Source organism: Leptosomus discolor, chromosome 1 (genome assembly GCF_034619465.1).
Source record: "Leptosomus discolor isolate bLepDis1 chromosome 1, bLepDis1.hap2, whole genome shotgun sequence".
Classification (NCBI taxonomy): domain Eukaryota; kingdom Metazoa; phylum Chordata; class Aves; order Leptosomiformes; family Leptosomidae; genus Leptosomus; species Leptosomus discolor.
In genome coordinates, this window is record NC_141391.1 from 109,185,679 (window position 1) to 109,198,442 (window position 12,764).

The window sequence follows — 12,764 nt, forward strand, 5'->3', positions numbered from 1 at the left end:
TGTTTAAAAAATGAAGTCCGAATGTTTTACTAGAAAATGTTCATTTTTTCCTATCCAGTAGGTGGCAATGCTGGTTAGTTTTCTGAATCGAAGAACAAAACTAGAACAGAATATGTTGTATGCAAACAATGTTTACTTGCATATTGGGCTTGTGCAAAACATATTCCTAGATTATCAGCTGGTTTTTGTTCTGGGCCAAAATGCACAGTTTCATCTCTGCTCATTTGTGGCAATTCAGTCATTGCTACTGTAACACTTCCAACACCTGACTAAAGTATGTTTGGTTTGCTTCAGTTACCGACTGGATGCAAAATGGCAGCTCTTTTGCTTTGCACTGCATTGCTAACACTGGAAGTGTTTTGTAAAGCACTTTGAAATGCTACAATACATCCAAACCAATTTCAGTCTTTGTCACTTATACAGATATACAATACAATATCATACAAGTGTGTACTTAATCTGATTACAGAACTAACAGTTTTATGAAAAAATAAATCAAGCAGTAATGGTTAGAGGCTGCAAGATCAGTTTCGCAAATTAGTATTTTCCCCTCTTGCATAAGAAATTTTTGCCTTTTCCAGTAAGCATTTACTGAAGCAAAGAAAGGGAACAACATGTATAGTGCTAGGTGAATAGTTTCCATAGAATTTAATGCAATTTTCAATAATTTTTAAATTAGTAGTTATCCACAGTTTATTTTAGCTACGTGGTTTTGTTCACTTTAATAGGACCTACTTGAATTACAAAGATGTCTAAGACCAAAACCGCCTAAAGACTAAAAGAGCATGTTTGCAGTGGATGAACATTTATTGTCTAAGAAAACACTGTTAGTGAGCTTCCACAATTTTAAGGCTCTGGCCATATATTCCTTTTGCTGATATTTGCTCTTGACTTATAAATTTAATTTGCAAATCTGAAAAGAGTAGTGTTTCTGCTAGTCCCAGTATTTCCAAGTCTTAAAGGCTTTCATTTTCAAGATACACTGGTTAAAACCCAAGATTCTTTAGTATGATGAAGTGCAACAGTGAGATGTGTTGAAGTTGGAGAAACTAAAATAAATTGTATTCAAATAAAACCAGAGATATTTCACTGTTATTTAAACCACAGTACAGTTTTCTCATGTTATTCAAGCATAAGAAATTGGAAAATGTAATTTATTTTTGCATAAAGTAGTTTATTTGGGTAGAGGAAGGAAATGGGAATTCATGGAAATTTTCTTCCAGCCCTACATCAAGCATAGTATCCAAAAAATATGTCACCTCTGAGAACTTCCTCTGTTCTGTGCCACATTTATCTTTTTAGTATATGATATTTCATTCCAGGCTTCCAAAAATGCAGTTTTGTAAAACGCAATACAGTGGTTGATTTGATTTGTGTAAAGTAACCAGAGGTAAGTCAATTTTCCTTTATAGTGAAACTATATTACTGCTGTGCTGTTATTGCTATTGTCTTTAACATTCCAGCTGAGTGTTTGCCACTTGATGAACTCTGTGATGATGGTGTAACCTGCATTAGAAAAGATTTATTTTGTGATGGAGTCTTGGACTGCCCAGATGGTTCAGATGAATCTGAAAAAAGATGTGGTAAGAATGTAAACCTATGTAAAGCAGTCTTTTTAAACATACTTAAACCTGTCAGTAGTTTGTAAATAGTTTATAGGCAATAAACCACACAGTGAAGTCCAAATCAATTCTACTAAAAATAGTGAGTGATTGTTAAAGCATTATCTAGTAAATGGAAACAATTTTCTTTAAAATTCTCATTAATGAAGAATATGTTTAATAAATAATGAAGAAATACTACAATCTGGCTATATTAATATAAAATAATACAGAAATTGTTTACTGCATAAATGTTAATACTATACATTAATATAATGTAAATTATAAAATAATATAGACATTTGATGTGTAGTTGTGTACCAGTAAAATCAAATAATGTTCTTTTCAAATATAAATTAAAGTGATGACCCTATACAGATATGAAGTCACATTACCTAGTATCAGACACCACCTAATGGCATATTTGGAGTCAGAAGAGAGGTTTCTCTTTTGATTCCAGCATGGAGAATATCATCATATAGAACACTACAAACAGCATTCTCCAGGTTACTATGTACATGCAGATACATTGATATTGTACATGCAGAAACTTAAGGAGGGTGGGGGTGGCTGGTGGGCAATGGCAGCATTTTACAGCCAGGGCAGACAAGTGTGACTGCTGCCACTGCAGGATGGAGCCCTGTCAGGAACTCTAACTCTTTCTGTTGGCCTCCCATCTGCATCTCACTGCACCAAGTGCTAGGGAATGGGAGTGTCTGTCTGACTCCAACACAAATGTTTGAGTTGCTGGCACCACAGTGAGATGCAAGACGATGACGTGAAAATCAGGGCAATTGGCTCTAGGTGGCCCTGCTTGAGCAGAGCGTTGGACCAGGTGAACTCCAGAGGTCCCTTCCAACCTCAACCCTTCTGTGATTCTATGAAAATCTTACAAACTTGAAACCTGATTAGTGTTTAGTGGAAAAAGTTTATATCCTTCAGTGCCAGTGAGTTTATTTGTCTTTATTTAACTGCCCAGTTTCCCTAAGCACTTTTTTGTGCAGAGCGGCTGCTGTTCCATGCAGCAGTGCACACTCTGAAATTGTGTCAAGGAGTCTGACTACGTTGCCGCTTACCAAAGTGCATATGCAGCTTTTTGGTGGGGAGGCATGTGTGTTAACGTGGTCTGCATTGCTCTTCACAGTCTCTGCTCTCAGTTAATATCTGCAAAGTTTTCTTGTAAAAAGGACTTTGCAAAAGTTTTAGGGGAATTTGGAACAATTAACTCCCTCAGTGTTTTGTTTGTTTGGTTTTTAAATGTAGAATTCGGTGCAGGAAACTTGGAAAGTTCATTTCCTTTCTGCTGTAAGAACAGTGTCCTGAGCTTTCCTGAGAATAATGGTGGGGACAGTCTGGTCTGAGCTTTCAGAAACATGTAAAGTGCCGGGCTCTGGTTTAAAAACAAACAAGGAAGTAAAAGACCAATTTTTTTAAAAAAATCTTCAAGCCTGTTTCTGAAGGCTGGTGACATGCTGACCCCTTCTGCTAGAAGTGGAATTTTCTTCAGAAAAAAAAAAAAAGGTGAATTGTAGGCCTATCATCTCTATTTTTTTTGAGTACAGCCAACTCAGAAAAGAGACTTAGCTGAACTTTTGGGGGAAAACCCATCAAAAAACTTCAGTAGAATATCCAGTGAAATACATCCACATGTCTATTTAGTATAACAGCTGCATCCAGCTACATCATAACAATGATGTGCTCTGAGCAAGTCCCACTGCAGCTGAGGAAATCAGAAGGTCCTAAAGTAGCCTCAGCTAGACCTTTGTTCCACTGCGAGCGTTAAGGTAGCACAACCCCGAAGAGTTATTTAGTCATTGTTTCTACCATCATACTGTTTTGAGCCACGGATTTTGTTTGTGGTATTTGTTTATTTTGTTTTCGTTTCTTTAATTTTGTTTTACTTTAGATATAACTAAATAAAAATGTGCAGATCCTTCTAGAAACAGAGGTATTAGACACCTCATCAAAATGAGTGCTTTTTCATTACTGTGAGTGATTATATTTGAGTTTACAAGTCTTGCTCACATTTTACTAAAGATATTACGGTCAGACCTGTTATATAGGACAGAATTTAATTGATATTTGTAGATTGGTAGATACAGACAAAAATAAGCTCATCCACTTGCAGTCAAAGCTAGGTAAATATAACTCAGCTGTGCCCTGGAGGCTAGACAGTGGTTTAAGTGATGAATTGTGCTTGAGTACAGTTTTTCAGCTGAGGCATAGCTTCTTATGCACATGGCTTTTGGATCTTTCGGATCTGATTTGCATCTCTTTCTGAATCTCTGCCAAATATGTTGTGAAGGCCCTGCTCCTCTGTAATTGAGGATATTATTAATCAGCGTTTTAACAGTCACTAAAATGTATGTACAACAGATGAAAATTTCAGGAATGTACACACAAATAAAAATAGACAGAAAGTCATAAGAAAACTAGCTACAGTTACAGTCCACTTCAGGGAGCTAGACGATTTGCCCCTTTCATCTTCATCGATGCCTGGTATTTCCAAGCAATTCATTCATTAGTTTATCAGTTTCAGCTCATAATCTTACAGAAATACAGCTCTGGCTGGAGGACAAATTGCTGCTGCATGACTTTTATGTTACATTTTCAGTTTTAAATTTTTCCATCCAAAAACTCAGAGCTTTTCCAAATTTCTGTATTTAGATTTCTTAGCAGACTTTGCAAAACCAGTGGAATGAGTGGCAATAAGCTGTATGCACATTTGGGATGCCTGCTAATTTTTCTACCTCTTTGATTTTTCGCTTATGTCCCATCCCTAGTTAGTAACTCAATCCAGTCACATGAAACCTAAAAATGTCTAGATTTTCAGAAGTGCTTCAGAGTTTCACAATGAGATTTACAGCCAATTTGTGATTCATACTACAAGTGCTCTTGCACACAAAAGAGTTGGTGCCCTTTAAATAACTTGGTTTGTTTTTTCATCTTGATTATTATTCCCTTTAGTACTTCTGATTTTAGAATATGGTAGTGGGTTTAAAACACAGGACACAAGGGTGAATTTTAATAGTCTCGGCCTGCATTAGACAGAATTCAGTAAAAGTTCAGATTCTCAGCAGAGATTCAGACAACTGAACACTTTCATTTTTTTTTTGATTTATTGATTAAAATTATCTTGCTACGTTTCTCTCTGGCTCTGCAATGCAGTGCAGTAACAAAAGGCATTGCAAAAGTGCAGTTAGTAATTCAAATGAAAAAGTCTCTAGAGAAATGTCAAAGTCTGAACAGCGTCTATTAATAACGGCTGGCATTGCTGAAAAGGAGCCATGTAGCACATAAGTATAAGGAAAGGGAGGCTGGAGGCTGATCCCAGGAGCTGTTTCTCTCTGCAGACTCTCTTTGCAGTTATTATATGTCTAGGCTAACATTTTGTGATTACCTACCTCACAGCATCACTACAGTACTGAGAGAGACTAATCATACGTAAGCTGGGAAGTAATATACTGCCCTTGGCAGAGAAAGGTCCTGTCAAGCAAAATATGTGGGCTTGATCTGACCAGTTTGGGGAGCTTCTCCCTGCAATTCAAGGATAATAGGATTAATCCCTCCTAACGTGCCCTGTATGCAACATAAGTAAATAGAAACGGACAGCAAGATGCATGTGGGGGAAGCAGTGAAAGTGTTTCCTACAAAAGATGTCTCCTGTCTCATTAGGAGAACAACTGAGGCTTTTCTGAGGGCTCCAGGAGGAGGCAGAAATGTAATGAGTTCTGTGACCCTGCCTGCCTTTGACCACAGCTGCCTCCTCCCTGCAATGAGGAAGCACTGGGGGGTCCTTCAGGGAAACAGGATCAGTCCCAGCTATCTTCCTGCTTATTCCGGAGATACTAAGCACTGACCGTTGCTAGGCTGCAGATAAGCAGCCTAGGGACTTTTGCCTGAATCTTTCTGTCCTGTTTCAAGTTACTTGCTGTCACTTAAGAGATAAGAAGAAACAAATAAAAGCAAACAAGAAGAACAGAAACGAACTGCTGACAAGAGCAAACTTTTGTCATTAATTTTATTAGAATAGTATGCTACAGCTCTTTTTATTACTGCCAGTGCAGGAGTTCCTTTTTAGATCAGGATGTCTCTTGTTAACCACTTGTTAACAGTACCACATTTTTTTGCACACTTCATTAATAAGAAACTGGGCACTTTCCTTCTTCTCATGCTGATTTTATTGCTCGCAATGGAAAATTGTTGTAAATAACAGCCCATTGGTAAGGCTAGGAAACACATGAATTAAAACGGACAGAAAAAGTACTTCTATAACAATACCTGGCTCTAAAGCTGTAGTCTATTCTGATAAAAGGTTGTATAGAATAGCATCTCTCTTTTTCATGGGCCCTTTTTCTCTATGTATTTAAAATCTGATGTGTTCTGTTTTCCTCTCAAAGGCCATGAAGACTGCAAAAGGGAGTATCTTTCTCTTCCAGCTCATGCGTTAGACTTACCATCATTAGTGAAGTTCATTCTGCACAGTCTTTGTTTAATATGCATGCCTGAGCCTGATTGAAACAAAGCTTAAGTTATATGTTGTGTTTGCTACAGTGGTAGTCAGAAAGAATTTTACACTTATAAAATGAACAAACAAGGAGCTTTGATTGATCATTGTATATATCATTTCCCAGAGGAGGACTATGCTCAATAAAATTTCCATTTAATTTTCAATGTGATTGATTATTCGTAATTTGGATAGTCATTATAGGTATGATTTAATTTCTGATGTTAATGAAAAGCTCTGATTATCTGCCTCAAATTGATGATTTTGCTACTGTTTTTATCTTTATTTGAAAGCTCTATGATGCTTTTGAAAAAAACTGAAGAAAGCCCATCCTCAGATTCCTAACATACTGTTCAAAAGGTGCAGCAAAAACTTCAACAGTGCTTCAGTGTTTGCTGAAATAAAATAACTGTATGTGAATTAGCATTTCTAATCTTGCTGAGGCTTAAAAATGCTTTTTTTTTTTTTTTTGAAATAACTGATTTTTAAACTGAAGAACATGTGTAGAATGAAATAGCAGAACCAAGGAAACAAAACTAATAAAAGCTTTTTGAAAAACTATGATGATGCATGACATTTTCCGCAAATGAATTAATTCAATAACTGGCGGGAAACTTGCGACAGCCACTTATCTCTTTGAGTACTTAATAATATATAACGCGAGGAACTAGGAAGCTCATAAAAGAGATAGCAATAGTCAACCGTATCCCTTCTTGCTTTTATTCACATGGGATCAAATTGTTTCAGATAGTGCAACATAGTTTCCTGATTTAAAGTAGCTGTAGATAATAACTGTTAAGGCAAGATCCTGTTTTCTTATGAATGTAAAAAATAAAACAAAAGAGAGTTGGACTAGTTGAATCCAACTGTTGGATTTTAGTTATTTGGATTGCTTTGGTCTAGATTGGATTAGCTGGATTTTCTCTAATTTACAAGTGAGTTATCTGTACTGTCTTTTTTGTCATATAGTACTTTGAGGTCAAATAGTTACAGGAATTAGAAGTGGGAGCAAGCTGGTAGTGTGTTTTACTTTGTCTTCCCACTGTTGCCCACAAAGCATTTCCAAGGTAATCCATGCAAACGAATATCTAAAATTGCCCTCATTTTGGGTCTGATTCTGTTTTTCAAATGGCATTTTGACAAATGTTCTTCATTATATCTTTACAGCTGCAGTTTGTGATGGAAAATTTATGTTGACTGATTCCTCCGGGTTTTTTCACTCTATGAATTACCCAAAACCGTATAACGCAAATATCATTTGCCAATGGATTATACTGTAAGCCATTTTCCAATAATTTTCTACCTAACACTCTTTTGATTATGAGGTGATACTGTTTCCTGCTCATCAACTTAATACCATTTGTTTCTATTCCCAAACACGCTAGCATTGACAATATGTAACAGCATTTTCTCCTTTGTATTTATGTAACATTTCTTTAAAAACTTGCACGCCTGAAACCCGTAACTATATCAATAATTTTCCCACTTACAAAAATTCCTAGGTATGATTTTGAGAAATCTCACGTGTTACATGCATGCACAGGAACATACTTGCAAGCTCAAAATTAATAACACAAAATAATTGCAAAATATTTGTTTCAAGTTATTACAGTAAATACTAGTCTTTAGCTAACGGTTTTATATGACATAAATGTTACTAACACATGGAGTTTTCAAGAATTCCAGTGTCATTTACAGGTACAAGTTTCATATGGGAGTTAACAGGACTTGTGCTCCTAAGTCATTCAGGATAGGTTTTAAAAGCATATGAGTATCATTTGACAAAATAGCACCAAATGCCTTTGGAGCCCTAGGCACAAGAAGTAGAATTTGAATAATCCAGGATACCTACATACAGGGAGGGACAGCTATTTGACTTTGACACTCTAGGTCCACTTCATGGGCAAGGGAGAAAAAACAATAAACTTAGTATGTGATAAATCTCATCCTAAAGTACACATCTAAAATAAATTAGATGATTGTAAGTTGGAAGCTCCTAAAAATCCCTATAATGACTGCCAATTCAGAAGTTACTGCTTTGAAAGGCAGTAGTTCTTATTATGGTTTTGTAATAATGGCCATTCTTTGATTCTGAGAAATATTAATTTGGTAGAAGTGTTTCAATGGAGATTAAGGAAATGCCTTTAAAATTGGGTAAGATTTGAACTTGTCATCCCCAAGGCTCCTGTGAAAGTGCTAGCCTTTGAATTTGTTCAGGACTTTTGTCTTCACCTTGACACTTCAGGAAAAAGTCATGGTTTTCCTTCCGTTTAGTACATTTTTTCCTTCTCATCTTCAGCAATACTATTCACCAATAATTACCAGCTACACCTGGCTTTAAAATATAGGAAAAACACAAGATTATAACCTTCAGAACATAAGCATGACTTGTTCCTCAGTTCACAGTGTGGTAGATTTTGAGCACAATAAATAATCGTGTCTTAAGTGAACTACCTCCTTCTAAGCTGTTAATTTTGCTTCAAAAACTTCTATAGCTGGAAGCAGCATTGTATTAGGTAGATATCTATACCAGAGATGTAGCTAACAAAAGCTTAATTTTGGAAAGAATTATGAATTGCAAACAATATAGTATAGGTACTACAGATCTGTGTAATTACAGATTGATCAATGACAAAAACAACCCTCTGGTTTTATTTTCCAGTTATCTGCTTTAAAAATTCTGGCAACACTGACAGTAAAGGCCTGAAAAATTCAATGTTGTGCTCAAATTTAGTCTCCCTTTCAAGCAGAATTGTTTCTATAAGGGAACCATTTGGGTTTCCCAGCAAGAAATGAGAGACATTTTGTCCTATTATTTTTATTATCCCTATAAAAATGTGTTAAAAGTCACCCTATAATACATCCAGAATTTTATTTCTCTTCTGCCTTTCTTTTTCTAGAAAGATTTTCCCATTGCCTTTAGGAAAAGCTTTTACATTTTCACCCCATTAACTCCTCCCCAAGTGAAGATGTAATTTCCTCCCCTTTTAAAAGTATGAGCAGTATACTCAACATTTCCCTGAAAGATTAACTTCCTGAAAGATTATATATTTTGCTCTTTTCAAACCAAGGATGTTTTTTCTTATGGAGAAATACATAACAACAACAACAACAACAAAAAACAAATGCAAAAATTCAGATACTTAGTTCACACTTTCTACTAATCAGTACTGACAAGCACTAGCAGACTGCTGTTGAAAAGCTCTCTTCATTGAGTCTCTCAGTTCCAGAAAACAACAAACAGTGGTATAGAAAGTTAAGCTGATTGTGATAGTAGAGTTTTAGAATTTGGACTACCATATATGTTTAGTGGAAAGGCAATGGGAGAACTACTTAAGTATAGATTAGTGAAAGAATATAACTGAAGCAAAATAAAACTCAGCATTTTTTCACACCTTTGTTAAGGTGACTTTTGTTATTAAACTTACTTAGTGATGGTTAGGTTTGATAATATGTTCCCAAACAGTGGGTTTGAGATCCTCAAATCTTCATGCAAATCCTGGTTTTGTCATAAGAGACATTATTTTGTATTTTCAGGAGACAGATTTTGATATCTTGCTATCCATATTGATACATGATACTGTTTCTCTGACTTTAGGAAGTCTACCTGAGCAGTGAGATCTTATCTATTAATAACATGTATTAAAAAGTAACTGTAAATTAATAAGATGCAGAGAAAAAAAAAAAAACACACAAAAAACTGTTCAGCTGAATATCACATTCTGAAGTTTAGAATATTCAGTTCCTAAAATATACTTAACTCCAGTGAGTAAAGGAGTAGTTGTACTGTTACAAAAGGTTTATGCCCTATTCCTTTGGTAATTTTGCAAACTAGAAGTTAGCCAAATAGGTCATCTTGATTAATAATCTTGATCAACGTAATTTTGCATCATTTCTGAACTTAACATCATTCAAGCACACAATGACTTTTACTACAGTCAAAAAAAGATTATTAGAACATGACTTTTAGTTTTGTGGTTTGTTTTTCTCTTGTTATCTTAGAGTGCCTCAAGGGCTATCCATTAAACTGAACTTCACTTCTTTTGATACTCAACAATATGCGGACATTTTAAATATTTTTGAAGGTATAGGACAAAACAAGATTTTAAGAGGTAAGGTTATTTTTCAGCTAATATTACTTTTTCTATTAATGATATTTAAGTGGTAAAATAAGATTTTTTAAATGAATGTTTCATTTTAAATGAAAAAAATTGCATGCCTACATTTAAGTGGAAGAATGCATCTGTGTAAAGTTACCCTGTTAGACAATTGATCTCAATATACATGTCTACTCTTATGAAGTGACCAGATAAATGTTTCACTAATATATTAAAAAATCTCTACTTTTTTTTAATATCTTATTTGAACAATCTTGATGACTTGACCAGAGCCACGGTCTTGTGGAGTCCACCTTTTACTGGAAATATGTTGTCTAGAAGATCCTGTAACTTCAAATGAAAGCGTTTAATGAAACTGTTGGGAGAAGTACTGTGATACTCCCTGAAATCCATTACAAACATGGCATTGCTTTCCTCAGACCTTGAAATATTGATTACACCTTATCTCTGTCCCTATGTTTTATTCTGGAAAACTAGGGTTTTGCCCATTTTTCACAGGACTCAGTCTATTCAGATGAATTCCATCAGAGGTGGAAAATATGTACTTGAAGATAAATAGAGTTTGAGCAGCAGATTTCCAGGTGTTGGAAATAGCAAATATAGAGGAAAGGACTATAAGACATTTCCAAATTAAGACTCTCCACTTAAGTAAAAGAACCTGAGAAGGAGGAAAGAAAATAGCGCATATATAATTAATAGTGTGAAAGATGATGCACATCATCTTTCCTTAATAATTGGGCACTGTTTCAAAAATATAGTATTACAACTAGGTAAATAGATCCTCCTCAAAAAAGCAAAGACCCTCTATCCATGCAAAACTGGGCAAGGACTTCAGAACAGAAAAAGTGGAGGCAAAAACCGTCACAGAACAGTGAGGAATTCAGGATTTTCTTTAGCCTGAATATGGTCACTAGTCTAACTGTTGTTGCCTAGTATCATATCAGCTTTAGATGGAGAAGCAACTATTTTACTGTATGATTTGTATCGATCCTTTCATTTCACACATATTGAATTTATATGAGTGGATTTAAATTAATTTGGAATTTAAAGTCAAAATTTAGATACATTGTCCCATAGAATCATAGAACTGCCCACCTCAGAAAGGACCTTGAAAGATCTTCTGGTCCAGCTTTGATGGAAAATGGAGCCTAGATGAGATTACCTAGCACCCTGCCGAGTCGTTTCTCAGGACATTGCAATCGATCCTGTGCTATATGCCTTTAAGTATGCATCACAAAATGAAATTCCTATGTAATTTCACAGTTTCCTTACTCTTTGAGTATCTGTAAGTGTATGTGCTAATTACTAAACTCTGAGAGTAAGTATATATAAAAAAATGTATAATCAATGCTCTGATTCTAGAGTGTCAAAGTAGATATCTGTAAATTTTGAAAACATTTACAGAATAATAAACATGTATATGAAGATTATAGTGTTGAATATGTGTACCATAAGAGATGTTTCTCCACTAGTTGATATCCATATTGATGGATATGTGAGATGGGATGTGCAGAATACTTATACGGCAGCCAAACACCTAAATGCCTTCAGGGTTTTGAAGTTATTGTAGGCAGGATCACAGCAAGAGGGAAAGTATTCTTTAAGACTCAAAATGCTAATCCACTGTATTTTTCTGACAGCACTGGGGATTTTAATGTGCATGGGATTGTTTACTCTCTGACTATGTTATTCTTTATTTATTCTCAGCTTCCCTGTCAGGGACTAATCCTGAGACAATTTACATTTTTTCACATGAGGCTACAGCACAGTTTATATCCGATTATTCTGAAAATTACAATGGCTTTTATGCAACGTACACCACATTTAGCGCAAATGAACTAAACAGTAAGTGGTCTTTGTGTGTGTGTTTTTGTTTGTTATCCTGTAAGTTTGGTGAAACTGTATATTAGGTTTGACAAAATAGAGGTGAAAAGAGAAGCATTATTTTCTACCAACTAGATCCACTTTGAGAAATTTCATACTATATTAAAGATCAAATCACTGATTTCAGGAAGACTGTCCACAGGTTTACAGGCCTGGATCTAGGAGCAGGATAATGCCTTACAAGGTTAATCTATTTAAATAAGAGTAAAACACTGGCCATATCTCCATCAAATTCCTCTCAATCAGATTGTTCACTAATGAACGCTGTTGAATCACTGACACTAATCATTATTCTGTGATCGCCTGACAGAACCTGTTCTCCCGAGTTTCTGGTGTACTAACTCATTGCCACAAGTAGTAGTCCCAAACTGTAAAGCTAACAATCAGGAAAACACCTGCTTCAGTAAACAGGCATTGGGAACATTCCAGGTGTAGTAAATCTACAGTGACAATAAAGTTCAGCAATAGGACTCATGCACTGGTGTTCTTTAATATTCGGGAAAAAAAATTAGATGCAGATCGGACAAATGAACGCTTCTTCAGCTCCTAAAACTTGAGCAGGATGTGAACAGGGAATGTGACTGGGAAGGGATATGCTGCAAGAAGCATGGAGGGTGCCAGCAAACTCTTGTCATGTGGAAGCCCTTGCTGGGG

The 12,764-nt window shown here is 35.6% G+C and overlaps 1 protein-coding gene across 1 annotated transcript in view; it reads left to right on the top strand.

Moving 5' to 3' along the window:
* The window catches only part of TMPRSS15 (transmembrane serine protease 15), a 57,030-nt gene that overhangs the window by 11,313 nt on the left and 32,953 nt on the right, over window positions 1-12,764 (top strand). Inside the window, exons 9-12 of the mRNA XM_086482357.1 lie at window positions 1,464-1,583; window positions 7,276-7,384; window positions 10,111-10,220; window positions 11,934-12,071. Of these exons, the coding sequence (XP_086338483.1) occupies window positions 1,464-1,583; window positions 7,276-7,384; window positions 10,111-10,220; window positions 11,934-12,071 (477 nt within the window). The remainder of the gene's footprint in view (window positions 1-1,463; window positions 1,584-7,275; window positions 7,385-10,110; window positions 10,221-11,933; window positions 12,072-12,764) is intronic.